Genomic DNA, 17,383 nt, shown 5'->3' on the forward strand with positions numbered 1-17,383 from the left:
ATGAATATCTATTATTTAGATTCATATAATATTGTAATATGAAACTATAGGCGCATATGTTCAACTACTGGATTATTAGGGAAGAAATAATCACAAAATTAAAAAAACATTGATTATCATGAAACGAATTGATTAATTCTGAATCTGAAAATGAAAAAAAAAACATATTCATAAGATACTGTTTTTTTATTTATTATTTCAGATCCAATTTCGAATTGAAACTTGCATCTAGTACCTCAAACACTCATGTTCAAGGATTTCTGTATTTAATTATTTTATCTTGTACATCTTTTCCAGCGATACAATGCTTTTGGGAATATTCAGAGATATTAGGGGAAATAACTTTACCCCAGTGAAGCTAGCAGAACCATTTTGGAACTTAAGATTTATTTTTGGCCATAATTTCAGGCGAATTTATTATCATATGGAAAACTTTGTAATTGTCGGAGAAATCGCGACTTCTGCTAGCTCAACGTCAAGCTAGCAAAACCTACAAGACTTATCATATAATCATTACTTGGAGGTTTCTCAATATCAAGAAACTGTATATTTATATTTTATTTTGTTATTATTTGGTGATTTAATTTGGGTTTGCATTTTAAAATAGTTGATATTTTTTGGTTCCTTCTAATTTAATTATGTTTTCATTTATGTGACACTACACAATGCTGAAAAATCATGTAGCTCGACATTATTCAAGTCTTGATAAATAAATCCTTGACTTGACATTGAAAAACTACTACTTGTTCTGATTTCAAGTAGAACAAAGTCAAGTAGCTTGAATATCAAGTCAAGTCGTGAACCTCTTCATTCATTCAAGAAGACAATCACCTAAGCATCTAAAGGAATTTTGCCAAAAGCGATTGAAGAAACCAAAGCATCTGAAGGAATTTAACCAAAAGCAATTGAAGAAACCAAAGGTAGGTAGTTTTTGGAACTTTGAAATATAAGGTACTGAATGAGAGTGCAAAAACTTATAATATTGTTACCCCTTAACTGATATGGCAATATATTAAAATTGTTTTTTTTTGTCATCATTCGAATAATTCATTTCGTTGATTTTCTGATTCAAAGAAATGAAAAGATTATTTCAAAATGAAAAATTGAAAGGAACTAGGTTTTCTCATTATTTAGGCCCAAAAATTTACATCAACAATTAGGTTAGGTTAGGTTAGGTTACCAGTGTCGCCGAACGTTGGATAGAAAATCGGTTGATAGGTTTTTTGCATTTTTATGTTGCAGATCGAAACATAACGCTGAACAAAAATGTTGAACCACAAAATAAATAATTTTTTTCGGAATTCAAACAAAAAATCTAGAATTCAAATCACAGCTGAGAAATTTCAAAATCCACTACACGACATTAAGAAATTAATATCAGCAATATTTTGACTGGGAACCTATCCACTATTGAAAGAATACCTATCGTTGAATTAAGGTGTAACAGTAAATTAAGAGTATTATTTGAGCGATATGGTGCATTTAAGAAGTCAAATAACTGCGAGAAAATTATTTTTTTTATATTGTAATACCCCCTTCGAGACTAATGAAAAATTTTAATGTACTTTCATTTTTAATATAACATATATTTCGACATTATCATAAAACTAAACAACTCACATTACAATAAATAATTATTTTACATCAAAAAATATTAGCAAATGAGAATTATTTTCTCCACTTGAAATTCAATGATTTGTACAAACGGCTGTCACATAACTATGTTCAAAAAATTTAATACACATTATTTTTGTTATTGACTTGAGAATATAACTGAAAATTAAAAAAATATATACAACAGATACCTCAGAAATACATACTGAATGATTATTTCGATTCGACTTTGGGAGAAGTGATATGTATCTAGGTACAAACGAAATACACTATTTTGATTCAGGTTTGCCTTAAAGTTAACAAGAAACTCTTATTCTTTTAAAATTCCAGGTCCATACACAGTTGCTATCAATGAATATCTGTCATTAGTGTCAGTTGTCGATCTTTCACTCAGTATCCCAATTAGCAAGTGATTTTCTTCTAAATTATCATGATTTATAACAATAATGAATTTCAGTAATCCATCTTTAATAGAAGAAAAACTGCAAGGGCGTAGAAATGGGAGGGGGTACTGGGGGTAATTACCCCCCCCCAATATTTTCAAAATATAAAAATTTACAAAACTCGCGAAGGAAAAGGACAAAAATTTCTCCATATAATGAACAAATAATAATCATTTTACTTTCCTTTGAAATCGACACGTAAGTAAAAAATCGGACCGATTTATGAGTTTATTATCGCTTTCAAGATGAGCACTCTTATTGCACTACCAGCTTGTCTTTGTCCGAGGTTTATTATTTTCCTTTATCTGTCTGCTTTCTCGGCATCGTGCCTTATTTGCCATCTGTGATTTTTTTTGTATCTCGAAAACGAAGTGTTTGCGGGCTCATGTTTATGGGCCATTTTATTTTCAAAATTATCCAAGGACTCTCTCATTTTCCTTCGTAACTCCGAATCAGGAACACTCCGTATAAGATAAAAACAATCCAATTTTTAATAAAAAAATATATTTATTTCGAGTAATTTGGTTCAAACTTTGTTATCAAACCTCTTTTTCTCACATTATAGATATGAGTAAATAATGTCGTCGAATTTTTTTTTCGATTACCCCCTCAAGAAAAAAAGTGATCTACGCCCTTGAAAAACTGACAAATCTAACCAATTGACGTCTGGCAGATATTCACAGTAGCTAACGTAAACTAGAATGAATTCTTTAAATTGGTCGTTTGGCTCAATACCTAGTCCCTCTAGATTCTAGAAAGAATGTAAAATTTTGAACTCTTTTTTCGTAATAGACGTTTTTAGTTATATCTTTGCTGTTCAAGATCCGTGGAATTATAATACTGCCAGATAACCTAACCTAACCAATTGACGTTTGACAGATATTCACAGTCGCTAACGTAAACTAGAATGAATTCTTTAAATTGGTCGTTTGGCTCAATACCTAGTCCCTCTAGATTCTAGAAAGAATGTAAAATTTTGAACTCTTTTTTCGTAATGGACGTTTTTAGTTATAACTTTGCTGTTCAAGATCCGTGGAATTATATTACTGCCAGATAACAAAGGGTAGAAGAAAAATTTGATTAGGGATAATATGTTTTTCTAGTGAAGAATATTGACTAGTAATCGATTAAAATGAAATGAATGTGGCTTGACGTTCAAGATAATTACTAGAGGGACTACAATTCTCTACATTCCCATCTTCAAATCGGACCATTGAACAGCTATAAAAAAAATCAGAATAAAATATCACACAAGGCTTGACGTTCAAGATAATTACTAGAGGGACCACAATTCTCTACATTCCCATCTTCAAATCGGACCATTGAACAGCTATAAAAAAAATGAGACTAAAATATCACACAAGCATTACTTGTGGCTTGACGTTCAAGATAATTACTAGAGGGACCACAATTCTCTACATTCCCATCTTCAAATCGGACCATTGAACAGCTATAAAAAAATCAGACTAAAATATCACACAAGCATTACTTTGGAACCTATGTCTGTTGCCAGCTCCAAAACCAGAACAGCACTGCTGATGGTTATGGTGACGCATGTGAGAATTTTGGTAGTGATGATGGTGTCCTGTGGTCTTTTTAAGATTGTGGCTACCGGAACTAGGAGTTGTAGAAGTGCAAACCTGAGTATCCGTCTCTTTTACGTGAACCTTTTTATCTGACTTCGATTTTCCTAGCTTTTTTGCGTATTCGTGCATGCTCTTCCCAAATTCGTATTTCGATTCTTTGCACTGCTGGTTCTTGCAAGCGTTTGAGGCTTCCTCTTGGCAGTTCTCAAAGTTTTCCCTTGTGGTGTAGAGCACCTGGCTCTTCGTCATGGTCTGGAGACCACAGATGGCAGGCTCCACAAATTGCTTCTCGCAGCATGCGCTCTGGATCTGAGGCAGCTCGAGGGTGTTGCAAGATGGATTCTTCTGGCAGGTTTCCTCCTCGTTCTTGCACGTCTCCCTGTTAATAGCGCATACCAGTTGTCCTGGGGGAAGGTCGGAGGGTTTTCCTTGGGCTGTTAGGCTAATTTCCGTCTTGTGTTCGGTCCTAGGAGGCGCCGTCGTACACCTGCTCCTGAAGTGACAGGTGGGGGGGACTGAGATGTTGGCAGAAGACAGGTCGAAGCTGGTTTCAGGGCTGAGATCGGAAATTGTCGATCCGAAGAGTTCAGACGCGTTGCCGCTCGATGCATAGAATGCCCCTATTGAGTTTGATCGGGATTCTGAAAGGTATAAGATAGGTTTAGATAAGATCTGTAGAAAAGAAAGTGGAAAAATGTAGGGGATGATTGACTTAGAAGTATTTCAGCTTCTTTACAATTCCTAAGAAGATCATTTCACTATTATTTTGGCAAATCTGACAACGTCTGTTGTCTTAGCCATCACTCCGTGAGAATTTAGAACTGGCTGGCCCCGATATTTAACATCCCTTTTCATATACTTCACTCTTGTGAGAGGAACAGGACCATCGCTAGGGGGTAGGCAGGGTAGGCGGTCGCCTAGGGCGGCAAAATTCAAGGGCGGCATTTTAAGCTTAATCAACAAAAATCACATGTGTAGAAATTCGAAGTACCAAATGAGTATTAATTCAGTCAGCAACAACAGAAAAGAATACCGACAAATTTAAATAACAATCAAAAACCATAAAAGGTCCGCATTATACATTATACTCATAAATATCCAGATGTGGCATGATCCCTTCATAGTGCTGTTTAAGAGTTATTGACGTTAAAAAAAAACACATGCACTCATCAGGCTTGTCGGCGTTCTTTTTACGTTGCCGAATTTCATGGCCACTTGGGGTTCTGGATTATTTTCTTTTTAATATCCTAATCAGAATATTGATTCCTCAGAATGGCATGCAAAATATAAGAAAACGATTCCATTTCAAGAAATATAAGAAGTTTTATTATTTCATCTGACATTCCATTATTTTATAATATTCTTCATTTTTCATATCAAATTAATTAGTGTTGGACGTGGGCGCATTCAAATCAGATAATGGTTCATCCGCATCATCCGATTGTTTTACTCGATAATCTCAAACAAAAAAAAACAAATTTTCGAGCTTTTTCTAACATCGAAACTGAGCTAGGAACCTGAAACTGCAGGGCCCACTCTAGAGGGGCGGTAAATAATGGGCGACATTATCTACATTCATTGGAAGAACGAATTGAATTATTTCTTTCTATTCAAACGAATTTCACTGATGATTTTTCCATCAAATTTACTAATCTTAAAAATCTTTGCATCGTGAAAAAATATTCATCATATCAAAGGAAAAAAACCGAGAAAAAAACGAAGGATCTGAAACCTGAACTCAAGTCATATATTTTATCATTTATACATTAGAATTCAGTTGAGTACGTTTATTGTTTATTACATTCCACTTATCCTAAATCATTAAAATTTGAATCCATGTAAAATAGAACGGTAGAAACGCTTGAGCAGACGCTGGACCTCGATTATCCAATATTATTTTTTAGCATTCTGCAGAGTTGGCTTCTGTTAGGGCGGCAGAATGGATCTCTGTCTAGGGAGGCAGTTTAGCTAACGACTGCCCTGAAGAGGAACGGGTGTCAACTTTGAAATACCAAATGGGAATCCCTGTTTTTTTTTAATGAAGATTTATGTTACACGGCAGAAAATACATAAGTTTTGTACGAACAATTTTTCACGATTTGTTACAATTGAATTTAAAGTTGTCGCTTGAACTACTTTCATGTATCCGTTCCATTAATCATTCATATGAAATTCTAACGTTTCTTGGTGAACTGTTTGTTTTCAGTACATGCAACATGCACTGTTATTCGGAAATGATTTGTTCTTGTTGTTATTGGTTATGATTTGATATATACATTGAAAATTTCAATGAAAAGTATTCGCAATAACCAGAACGAATATAAATGTTCTTAATTTTCCATTACAGTACAGGGTGTCCCAAATTCGATTCTCACTGAAAGCATCTCGAGAACTATAAGACTATAAAATCTTCAAAGATCCCCGAGTTTTTTTTCGAAACAATAAGACAACAGAAAGCAGATCATAGATTTCTTAGTTCTGAAAAATTACTGTTTCAAATATTTCACTATATATTGGTTTCTGTTATAGACATTCAACAAATTCTAAAATGTTTTCTTCAGTCATTTTTATGATTCATATGATACTTATAACAGATCATTGAAATCAATTACCCTTTTCGAGATATTGAGCAAAGTTGGTGTTTCTTAAATGGGACATCTTATATTTTTCAACGCAGTTTTTTGTGCGCAGCCTACTACTTGAACAAAAAAGTTCAAATTTGCGTAGCTCGACTCGATATTTTTGTAGAGTGACACATTGTTGAATTCGTATTTTTTTTTCTTCATCACGTCATGAGGAGATGCAAATTGGCGTCCTTAGGAAAAAAAATTGACTATCGCATCGCTAAAACAATGGAAAACAAAAAATATTGGACGACAGCATTATAATCTCTAGTATATTGGATAATGGCTACAAACCGAATTTCTATCAACACCAGTACACTTATCCCTAAATAACGCAACTTATTTGTAATTTAAGCCACCCTGTTTCTCTAAATAATTCTAACCCTGTTTAAATATTTCAGTGTTTTTAAATGGGACACCCTACATTATACTCGATTAAAATTATACAATGGACACAAAATTAAATAAATCCTACCACAGATACGTTAAGTTCGTTCGGACGGAAAATTCAAATTCGAATACTGAGCCATCTGTGACGAATCGTGAAAAATTAATCGCACAAAATTTTGTTTTATTGTCGTAGAATATGCAATAAAAAACCGGAATTTTCATTTGAAATTCCAAAATTGACCCCCATTCTTCCCACAAGGATGGAGGATATGGAAGAGGTTGTAACATAAGTGGACTTCCCTTCAAAACCATCAACTTTTTATTCGAAACATTATTTCATGAGACTTTTAACTGATTCAATTTAAAAAATTCACCTGGTATATTCGATCACAACTACGAATTGAATATTTCAATCCACAAAAATACAATTTATCTCCACAGAAAGAAATTCAAAAAAGGAATACAGAAACTTCTTGGAGCGCTTTCAATATAAGCTCAGTTGAATCGTTTTCTATTAGTTTTCCTGGCACACAGATGTCTCACTTCATGACCAGAATAAACTATAGTTTAAAGAAGGACAAAACTCAGAGAAGCAATTTTTTCTGCATTGTATCATCCCAGACTAATGATGTTTACTGTATGTACGCTTCTGAAGTTGGTAATTCACTTTTGATGTTGTTTGAAACTATTTGGAACAAGAGTAGGTGTAAAAGAGGAATGGAATTTGGGTGTTTTGAACTCGCATGAGTGAATTATAAAGAATTTAGTTTTCGCCTGTAAAAAAGCAGCTTCAACTTTCATTTTGTTGTAGACTTTCTCAATATTTCCAGATACACTGGACACTGAAGATGGATGAAATTTTCAGAAAAATTTCTGTTTCTTACCTGTTAAACGAGCTTTGAAAATGAACTTCCGTATAAGTGATTTTTTAGATAATATGTTGACATGAACTGCCGACATAATATAACAAGTATTTTGTGCGAACCTTAAAAGAACACTCATTCCATAAGCCATCGTATTGATGTTTTCCAGCTAACTAGCAAGTTCCAATTCGATCTAATAGATATTTTTCGAGAAAATGGAAAAAAAAATCTTACACTGATAACTTCGAAACCATCAGGCGGATTCAGCCAATCAATGAATTTTACCACAAACGTTCGTTTAACATTTCAAATGACTAGGTCTTCACTTTCCAAAGTTATCATAGGGGAAATGCGGACAAAATGTCATACTGTTTTGTTTCTCAATTATATATTTTTAGTTATTGCATTAATACCTACTCCCATTTTGGTGCTAAATACTAACTTTGGTTAATTGTTTTCAAGTTATATAAGCTGAAACTTCAACTGAACTACAAAAATCAAAGATATAAGAAATTATATTGACTTCTAACAATAGTATATTGTGCAACAAGTGGGAAAAGTCCAACTTTTCTCGCGAGTGTGGAAGTTTGTGGCACGAGCCTGAAAGGCGAGTAATTTATTGCGTTTCTATAGAAACGACTCAAATGCCCAATTTTATTGGTCTACCAAGCGAGGTGTTGGCAAAGTTCCGTGGGGAATAATATTTCCCACAGTATGAGCAATACATAGTTTTGGAATTGAGTAAGCTGTGGAGAATACGCTACTTTTCATAGCAGTTGTAGGAAAAATCCATTTTGATACTAAGGACAAAATGGCATACTGGTAATAGACATAAAGAAATACGAAATATTTAAATGCAAAGTTCGAAAATATGAGTGTTTAGGTTTTCGAGACAGTTGAATACGATGTATAAGCTCAGTGAAAACACCGCATGCAACGCAACCACTGCTCACCAGGTATAAAACGAAAAAAAATGTCATTGCAATAAATGCAGGGGCAGTCATCGACATCTTCATTTTTATTATTAATTTGAAACAGTCAGTGTCCAATTCTTCATCGTCAACGAATTTTTTATTTCTCAACGGCATTGTTTTTTTTTTACCACAGGGTTTTTTATCATTGAATAATGTTCCAGTGATTTCTTGTTTCTTCTTCTTGGGTAGATTGGTCGCAGCAGATTTAGCATTGGTTTTGTCAAAATAAGGCGTTAACTTTAAGTGACAATTGCATTTGCTTTTTTATGCCTGGTCCCTGAGGAAATGGAGAAAGAATTTCAATAGGAAAGGATATCGTATGTTTTACAAGATATATACCAGAATTTCACGTAATATCGCGTATGGTACGTGCAAAATGAGTACAAAATAACATGAAAATGAGCTCATTAGTTTCACGTGAAAATCAATCAACAAAATCCATATTATTTCCAAAATAGTAATTTACGTAACAAGTCCGGAAAATATGGTTTTTTTGGACGAATAGACGAAATTCCTGCAAGTCTGTGAGTCCAAAAAAACCATTTTCGGACGTGTTGCGTACAATATTTTTTCGGCAACCATGTAAAATAACACTATCGCTGCTGCTTTCCATATTTTATTGCGATTGCGATCAAAAAACATGCAAATTTTTGACAACTAATTTCATATGAACTGTCAGCCGTTATCTCGGTTACTATGGATTCTATGATTCTTTTCCGGCCTAGTCCGGGAAATGCTACTTTCTCAGAGAAGAAGCGTCCGGGAAGTGAGCACTTCCCGGACGGTTGCCGAAAAATATATTTTCTTGACGTGTATAGGACAAAATGACATACTATGTCGTTTTGTTCATCAGGATAGTATGTCATTTTGTCCGATATATACTTTTTATGATATTGAAGAATAATTTCAAAACAAAACTAATATCCATCTTGAAACCTATACACATTATTACTTCATAACAGTACCAACAGAAATACATTAAAAAAACAACGAATATTGTAATGACACTCTGCAGAAGCAATTCAGAAACCAAGTGAACAAAAAAAATTCAACCGACCTAAACACATTTGTAGCTATTGCACCAGTGAAACAGACAGTAGGATGTCAATTTCTTCGCAGGATTGCCATCATCACTAGCAGGAACTGAATCACTGTGAAACCCCGAGCTATACGGAGCCACTTTTGAAAATATCTAAAAGTTCATTTTGTCCGCATATGTCGTTTTGTCCGCATTTCCCCTATTTATAACTGGATGCACATAATTGATTTTGACTGAGAAATTTGCATCAGTGAGTCCAACTATTTTCTGATTCAAATTCATTGTATGGAAATAGTCCTTCAAAATTGATTACATTTAAGAAAAAAATTGGAAGGTTTTTCAATGAGAGGTTTCATTTCGAATAACCCGCTATGTGGGCAGGTGTCATCTTTTGATATTTCACAAGTATAAACTATCTCTTACTAAAAAATTGAACGATATGCGCTTCAACAATGCAATGAAATTGTTAAAATTCGCTACAAAAATAGTGAAAATGTTGCAGTTAGATATAGTTCGTAAAACCGAAGCACTTTTGGGTCATGGCAAAGCACATTCTCGGCCGACAATAGTAAAACTGAGAAAAAATTTGAGCTGTTAAGACAAGTTAGTGATGTGAAGAATCGAAACCGTGTGCGTCACTCTAGAACAAGTGCAAATATTGCTGCTGTAGTCTGTACTGTTAAATCCGGTCGATCACTAGCAACGTCGTAATTTCGCTGATTGGGTCCTTGAAATGCATCAAATGATTTTGTATTTTCATCGAAAAATTATCTTCAGTGATTAGGCCCTTCACCTTGGAGGCTACGTTAATGAGTAGAATTGTCGCAATTGGCGTTCGGAAAAACCAAGAATGATTGTTGTAAAGCCTCTTCGGCCGCAAAGTGTCACTGTTTGGTGCGGTTTTTGGGTGTTGGTGTGATTGGACCTTAATAATACGAAAATGAGGCTTGTGCAACTGTCACAATAAATGGATTGTGCTACCGAGCTATGATTAATAACTTTATGGAAGATTGCAGAATTGCAAGAAAACTTTTCTAGACGTGTTATTTCTCGAAAAGGTGATCACAATTAGTTATTCAACACCTTTACACTCTTTTCTTTGGGCCCACGTGAAGATAGCGATCTATGCCAATGCTCCACAATCTGATCAATACCTTAAGCTCAAATATAGAATTCGTGAAGTTATCGAGGACATACAGCCGCAAATGTACAAATTGACGATGGAATATATTATGAAAAGAATACGGTGCTGCAACCGTAGCCATGGCAGCCATTTGGCTGATAATAATAATAATAATAATAATAATAATAATTTATTCATCCTGTAAGACATTTTACATGTATAGGACAAGTCATAAAATCAGTGAACAATCACAATTTAACTGAAAAATATTCGCTAACTGAGTAATAACATTTTTCTAACATTAAAACCTTAACTACTTTCCTAAATTCCTTAAAACTAAGACATTGTACACTTCTTGGAAGATGATTAAAAAACTTCATACATTGATATAAGGGGGACTTTTCAAACTTAGTAGTCCTGTGTTTAGGGATGGACATAATTCTATCATTTCTAGTGTAATAGCTATGAAATACTGAGAGCTTCGTTATATTGTTTTCATTCTCTTTAGCATATAAAAGGCATCTGAAGATAAAAATTGATGCAACAGTCAAAATATGATAGTACTTGAAAAAGGGTCTGCATGAGGTTCTAGGTGTAAGATTGAACATCATTCGCAGAATCCGTTTTTGTGCTATGAATACTCTATCAACATCGGATGAGTTTCCCCATAACATAATATTATAAGAAATGTGACTATATACAAGACTATAGTAAACATTTATGAGTGAATGTAAGGGAATAGTATTTCTTACTCTACTTATAGCATAGAAGGAGCTATTAAGTTTTTTGCATACAGAATGGACATGCGATCCCCACTTCAAGTTCTGGTCAAGATATATTCCCAGAAATCTTGCACTTTCTTTAGCTTCTATAACAAAGTCCAAATACCGCAAGGTTAGCCCACCCAAACCACAACTCCTATTTTTGAAGTAAATACATTCTGTCTTGCTGATATTAATCATTATACTATTTTGACGACACCAGTCTACAAAATACTGTAGCAAGAGTTGACATGAACTCTGCAATTCCTCGAACGTCTTGGCGCTAATCACCACTGAGGTATCATCAGCAAACAAAACCAATCTCAACATGTTCATGAGAAGATTAAAATCAGTGTAACCGGATGACAAAAAAAGCATGTTCTTCAAATTCATAGGTAAGTCATTTACAAACAAAAGGAAAAGAAGTGGCCCTAATACAGAACCCTGAGGTACGCCCAAATTAATATTCTCTTCCTGCGAGTAAGTGCTATCAACCTTTACAAGTATAGTTCTACTCTCCAGATAACTTCGAATCCATGTTAGAAATATACCCCTGAATCCCATGTTGTAACATTTATCAACAAGGAACTCATAGGAAAGACTATCAAAAGCCCGTGACAAATCAAAAAACAACCCCGCGACGAACAAATCGTTATCAAGGCATTCATGCACGAACTCAACGAAAAATAAAGCTGCCGTGTGAGTTGAGCGACCTGACCTGAAGCCATGTTGTGCAGTGTCTAATATATTATACTTATCTATATAGTTCATCATTCGATTATAAACGATTCTTTCAAAAACTTTGGAGAAGACACTGAGAATAGAGATAGGTCTGTAATTAGCAACATCATGTACATCATTTTTTTTATGAATAGGCAAGACTATGGCTTTTTTCAAAAGATTAGGGAATACACCTGAGCTTATTGACAAATTAATTATATGGGCAAAATGAGGTGCGATTGCAGGTCCAATATTTTTCAGTATACGTGCTGAAATATGATCAATGCCCGAACACTTGTTGTTTTTCAAATTATTTATTACATTGATCACCTCATTGGCCAGAACTGGTTGAAAAAAGAAGTTGAAATTCAAAATTGAAGAGGTCGTGCACGTATTGGACAAGTTAGAATTATAATAATCGTGCAGAGCTTTTTCAGTTACTGAGGAAAAATATTTAGCAAATATAACCGCTAGATTTTCAGGGTCAACATATGATTTTCCATCAATAATCAACTCAATGGGCCTGTATTTTTTTAACGTTCGGTTTGTTTGGGAATTCACGATACTCCACACTGTTTTATTTTTGTTGTCAGAGGTTTCAATCAAATTACTGAAATATCTAGATTTTGTTTCCTTGATTAACGAGTTATATGAGGATTTGACTCTCCTATAATTGTCATAGGTAGATTGGCATTTCATGTTAGTATACAGCCAATAACAATTATCAAGATTTCGCTTTGCTAGGTGAATAGCGGGAGAGATCCAACGCTTGTCATATTTAGTATGATTATTAGATCGAATTAATGGAAACATTTTTTGGAAACTATCTTCAATAAGATACATGAATGCTCCAAAGCATTCATCAACGTCATGGGAACCATAAAGAAAAGAAAAATCACAATTATTTATAAAATTACTAAAATAGTCAAGATTTTGAGGGCTCAAATCCCTGACCAATTTATGTGAAAGAGTTTGTTTCGGAATAAAACCCACTGGAAACTTGAGTGAAAGAACTCTATGGTCACTAATATGAGCCTCATAAACCTCAACACTAGATGTGGGAAAATTTATATTGGTCAAGATGTAGTCAATCTTCGACTTGAATGTGTGGCCATTAACATTCCTAAAAACTCTTGTAGGATTAACTGATGAAAAATGTAAATTGTAGCATTCAAGTAAGTCTAAAAATAATGTCCGATTAGGACAACCATCTTTCAAGATATCTACATTCAGATCTCCGCAAACTAACATTATTTCACCTAATTTAGAAACATGATTCAATGTGAATGAAAAATGTTTGACAAAAGATGCAAAGTCACCTGAACAAGGTCGATATATACTAAGAACAACATATTTACAAACTTTAGCTTCTACTATGGTTCCACAAACTTCAAACACCATTTCCTCGGAATATCTCGACAGGGATAATTTCTTTGTGGGCATGTCCTCTTTAACATAGATCAAGGATCCTCCATGCAACCTGTTGGAACGGCAGTATGAACCAGCTTGGACATATCCAGGAATAGTCATTGCTTCAACATTTTCAGGACTACACCAGTGCTCCGCAATACTGACAATGTCTGGCTTTTTTTCTTTGAAGAGGACCTCGAGTATATTCAACTTATTAGATAGACATTGAACGTTTATTTGAAATATAGTCAATTCTTCTGTGTTGGGTTTGGGGATAGCAAGTTTCCCTTCATCAACTGGTCCGGAGGACGATTTGATTTCCTTGGTTGAAAAAAACGATTTATACTCGCCTTGTTTGGCCAATTCATACCATTGAGTGCTTTTTCATAATCTGAACTGGGAATGAGAACTTTGAATGAAGAATAGCTTTCCGGAAATTTAGATTTGAGTTTCTCACATTTTACGTCCGAAAATTTATCTTTAAGAAAGTGTTGAAGATCTTCAGCTTTGGTTTCCGGTTTCAAATTTGAAACATGGAAAGCTCTATATTTTTCCAAACCCTCAACAAGGGAATCTCCGGAACCGCTACCCACAACAAGTGAACGCTTTTGTTTGGTAAACTTTTTACGGGAAACAATGTTCCAGTCATCTCCCTTACCATGTGATATCTTTGAGTCAGAAGGTGGGATATTGATTTTAACAACATCAGAATAAGTATTTCCTTTAACAACTTTTCCTAATTTTTTATTGGATGAATCAGTTTGTAAATTTGAATTCCTAGTTTTCGAGTTTTTAATTTCAGAGGTGGACAAATCAGTGTTTAATTCACCGATAACCATTTCAACTCCCGTACTCACCGGTGGAATATGTGGTGTTGATTCCTTATCTCCATTGTTTACAGATGGGGTCATTATAATTTCTTTCTTCAGTTTTTCAATTTCATCGTTCTTACTTATTACTATTGATTCCAGTGAAGAGATTTTATATTTTAATAAGGAATTATTCTCAATCAATAATGAGTTCTTTGCTTCTAACTCCATAATAATTTTGAGTAGAAGTTCTTGGTGAGATGACTCATTAGTAATACTCCTTCCAACAGTATCCGAAATTGGGGATACTTCACAAGTATTAGGTTCACTTTGGCCTGATGCGATGACTTCATCACAACATTTTTTAATTCGGTTGGCACAACCAGGATGATAAACCTTGTTACAAATTTTACACTTGACAACATTTTTCATAATAGTTCGCTTACAGATACCGCATTCAGGAATCGATATCTGCAGAGACTCGCTACTTCCAACTTTCCTACTCGACGACATATCGTTAATGGCATATCTTCCCCTTCACAATGAAATGAACATCCATTGAATTTATTAAAATATACTTGTTTTTTTTTTAAATAACAAAATTAAACCTCATATTGGAAACTCCTTTATTATCTGATTAAAATTCATTATGTGGAAATGGTCGTACGTGAAATTCTTGAAAAAACATCACTTCTTCAGAATTGATTATATTTGAACAAAATTATATGTTAGATGAATGAATGAGATAATATATCCTCCTCACCTTTAACTGAAGAGTATTTCATGGGAGAATTGGCAATGCTTCTTCGTGCCACGTCTTTAAATGTTATTGGAGTATAGCTTCCGGTCCTTCGGTCTTCACTTTTACGTATGGGGGAAAAGAGTATTCTTTCTTGATTCACCATTATCACTTTGCTACTTATCACTGGCGGTTCTAAGTTTCTGTCCAGGGGTATCCGGTTTTCTTTGCCTTCAAGCCAAAAAGTCCTCATGCTACCTAAAAATCGAGAAGATATAAAAGATGTTTTTCTGAAATCCCAATATCATTCGCCGACCGTTGAGGAGTTCAACCCCCTTGTCTCTTCAAAGCTATAGGGTGTTTTTTTTTCGAGGTATATAACATTAAGTTGGCATTACTGTTCAAGATGGCGACCGATTTAACAGCTGTCAAGTGATTTATTCTCAGTTTGGTTTGGCAATTCATCAAGAATAGACTCACGCCTAAACAACGGGTGCAAATAGTGCAAAATGAGATTGCCGTTGTTCCCGATTTTCATAAGCGAATTTTGTTTAGCGATGAAGCGCACTTCTGGTTGAATGGCTACGTCAACAAACAAAACTGCCGCATTTGGAGTGAAGCTAATCCACAAGTGTATGTCGAAACACCGTTACATCCAGAAAAACTGACTGCTTGGTGCGCTTTATGGGCTGGTGGAATCATTGGTCCGTACTTCTTCAAAAACGATGATGGCCAGAACGTTACAATCAATGGTGATCGGTATAGAGCCATGATTACTAACTTTTTCATTCCTGAATTGAACAACCATGATGTCCAGGAGCTGTGGTTCCAACAAGACGGCTCAACATGTCACGCAGCTCGTGCCACAATCGATTTATTGAAAGACACTTTTGGTGACCGCCTAATTTCACGTTTTCGACCTGTGAATTGGCCTCCAAGATATTGTGATTTAACACCGTTGTATATAACTTTCTGTAGGGTTATGTAAAGTCATTGGTCTATGCGGATAAGCCACAAACCCTTGACCATTTGGAAGACAACATTCGCCGTGTTATTGCCGATATACGGCCACAAATGTTGGAAAAAGTCATCGAAAATTTGACGTCCAGATTGCACTACATCCGAGCCAGACATGGCGGTCATATGCCAGAAATCATATTCAAAATGTAATGCCACAAGATTATCTTGCGGATAAATAAAATTCATGTCAATCGAATAATCAATCGTTGTTTTATTGCAATTTAAAGTTCTATAGCTCTGAAAAAAACACCCTTTATTAAATCTGACCCAGCAGAGTGGCTATTTGGCTAGTGACAGCCGTGGCTGGTAGGAAACATGCACATAAAACCTTTCAGCTTTTATAAAATGACTGTCTGGCCATCGTGGGTTCTTGTCCTCTTAGACCCACTAGTATATGATAAAATTAAGAAATAAGGAAATACAGAAAAACTGAAAACAATTATTTTTCACTACCAACCTTTACCCTTTATCTGTATCTCCCCTCTCTCTGCTACCCTGTAGGAAGAAGGCAGGAACACCCTCGTATATTCCGAAATATGGACCTTCATCTCTTCGGATGTCGACTCCATACGGGATGCTGTGTTCACGCTATCTCCGAATAGGCAGTAACGGGGCATCTTCAGGCCAACTATCCCTGCCACAACTGCACCAGAATGGACGCCAACTCGTATCTTCAGATGAAGGCCTGCAATAAGCGGAGAAACTTCTCTTAAATCCGCTCATTTTTTTGAGTTTCTCGAGGTTTCTAGATCCGGTTTGTGGTCTGGTTATTATCTTATTAGAAAACTTCGGGATTCTATAGGAAATTTCCGCAATTTTCTTGCGGTAACGTTGGTAGACAACCGTGGAACTTTTCTAGGTTATGTTTGCAGAGAAATTTCGAAATGATTTGGCTTGAGTGTATATACAAAGAGCGGTTATTCTGTTATTGCATACGCTTTGGAATATCCTGGAGCTCTTTTGGATTTGTTATTCCCGATAATGAAGATTTGGAAGTTTTCCACGTTAATTATTTCAACTTCCCTCGACCTTTTTAGTATTCGGTAGTGTAGAATCTGAAGAATCGAAAACATATATTGTGAAATTTTGATCCTTGTAATCTATACATCTTGTGTATTCAATTGGTCAATTTCGAATTGTTAAATGTTATTTCAAAAAACCACAACTATGAAATGTAATTTGGAGTTTTGGACGGGATACGATATTATGATTCTTCTCATTGGAACTTCATACATTGAATAGTTTCGAAGCTATGGAATTTAAAATAT

At 34.9% G+C, this 17,383-nt stretch overlaps 1 protein-coding gene across 3 annotated transcripts in view; it reads right to left on the minus strand.

Annotated features, from left to right (window-relative positions):
- Positions 1-1,540: 1,540 nt before the first annotated feature.
- Positions 1,541-17,383, minus strand: part of LOC123684120 (soluble guanylate cyclase 88E) — an 85,086-nt gene continuing 69,243 nt past the window's right edge. Inside the window, exons 11-14 of one of the 3 annotated variants that reach the window (XR_006748108.1) lie at positions 16,573-16,800; positions 15,120-15,353; positions 2,915-4,284; positions 1,541-2,708 (exon numbers count right to left, since the gene is read on the minus strand). Coding sequence is in view for 2 of the 3 variants with exons in the window: in XM_045623252.1 (XP_045479208.1) it covers positions 3,524-4,284; positions 15,120-15,353; positions 16,573-16,800 (1,223 nt within the window). In the remaining variant the exon portion in view is untranslated. Of the gene's footprint in view, positions 4,285-15,119; positions 15,354-16,572; positions 16,801-17,383 lie in introns of all 3 variants that reach the window. The other 2 variants (XM_045623252.1, XM_045623251.1) reach the window with 2 other exon arrangements.

The sequence above is a fragment of the Harmonia axyridis genome, chromosome 7 (assembly GCF_914767665.1).
Source record: "Harmonia axyridis chromosome 7, icHarAxyr1.1, whole genome shotgun sequence".
Classification (NCBI taxonomy): domain Eukaryota; kingdom Metazoa; phylum Arthropoda; class Insecta; order Coleoptera; family Coccinellidae; genus Harmonia; species Harmonia axyridis.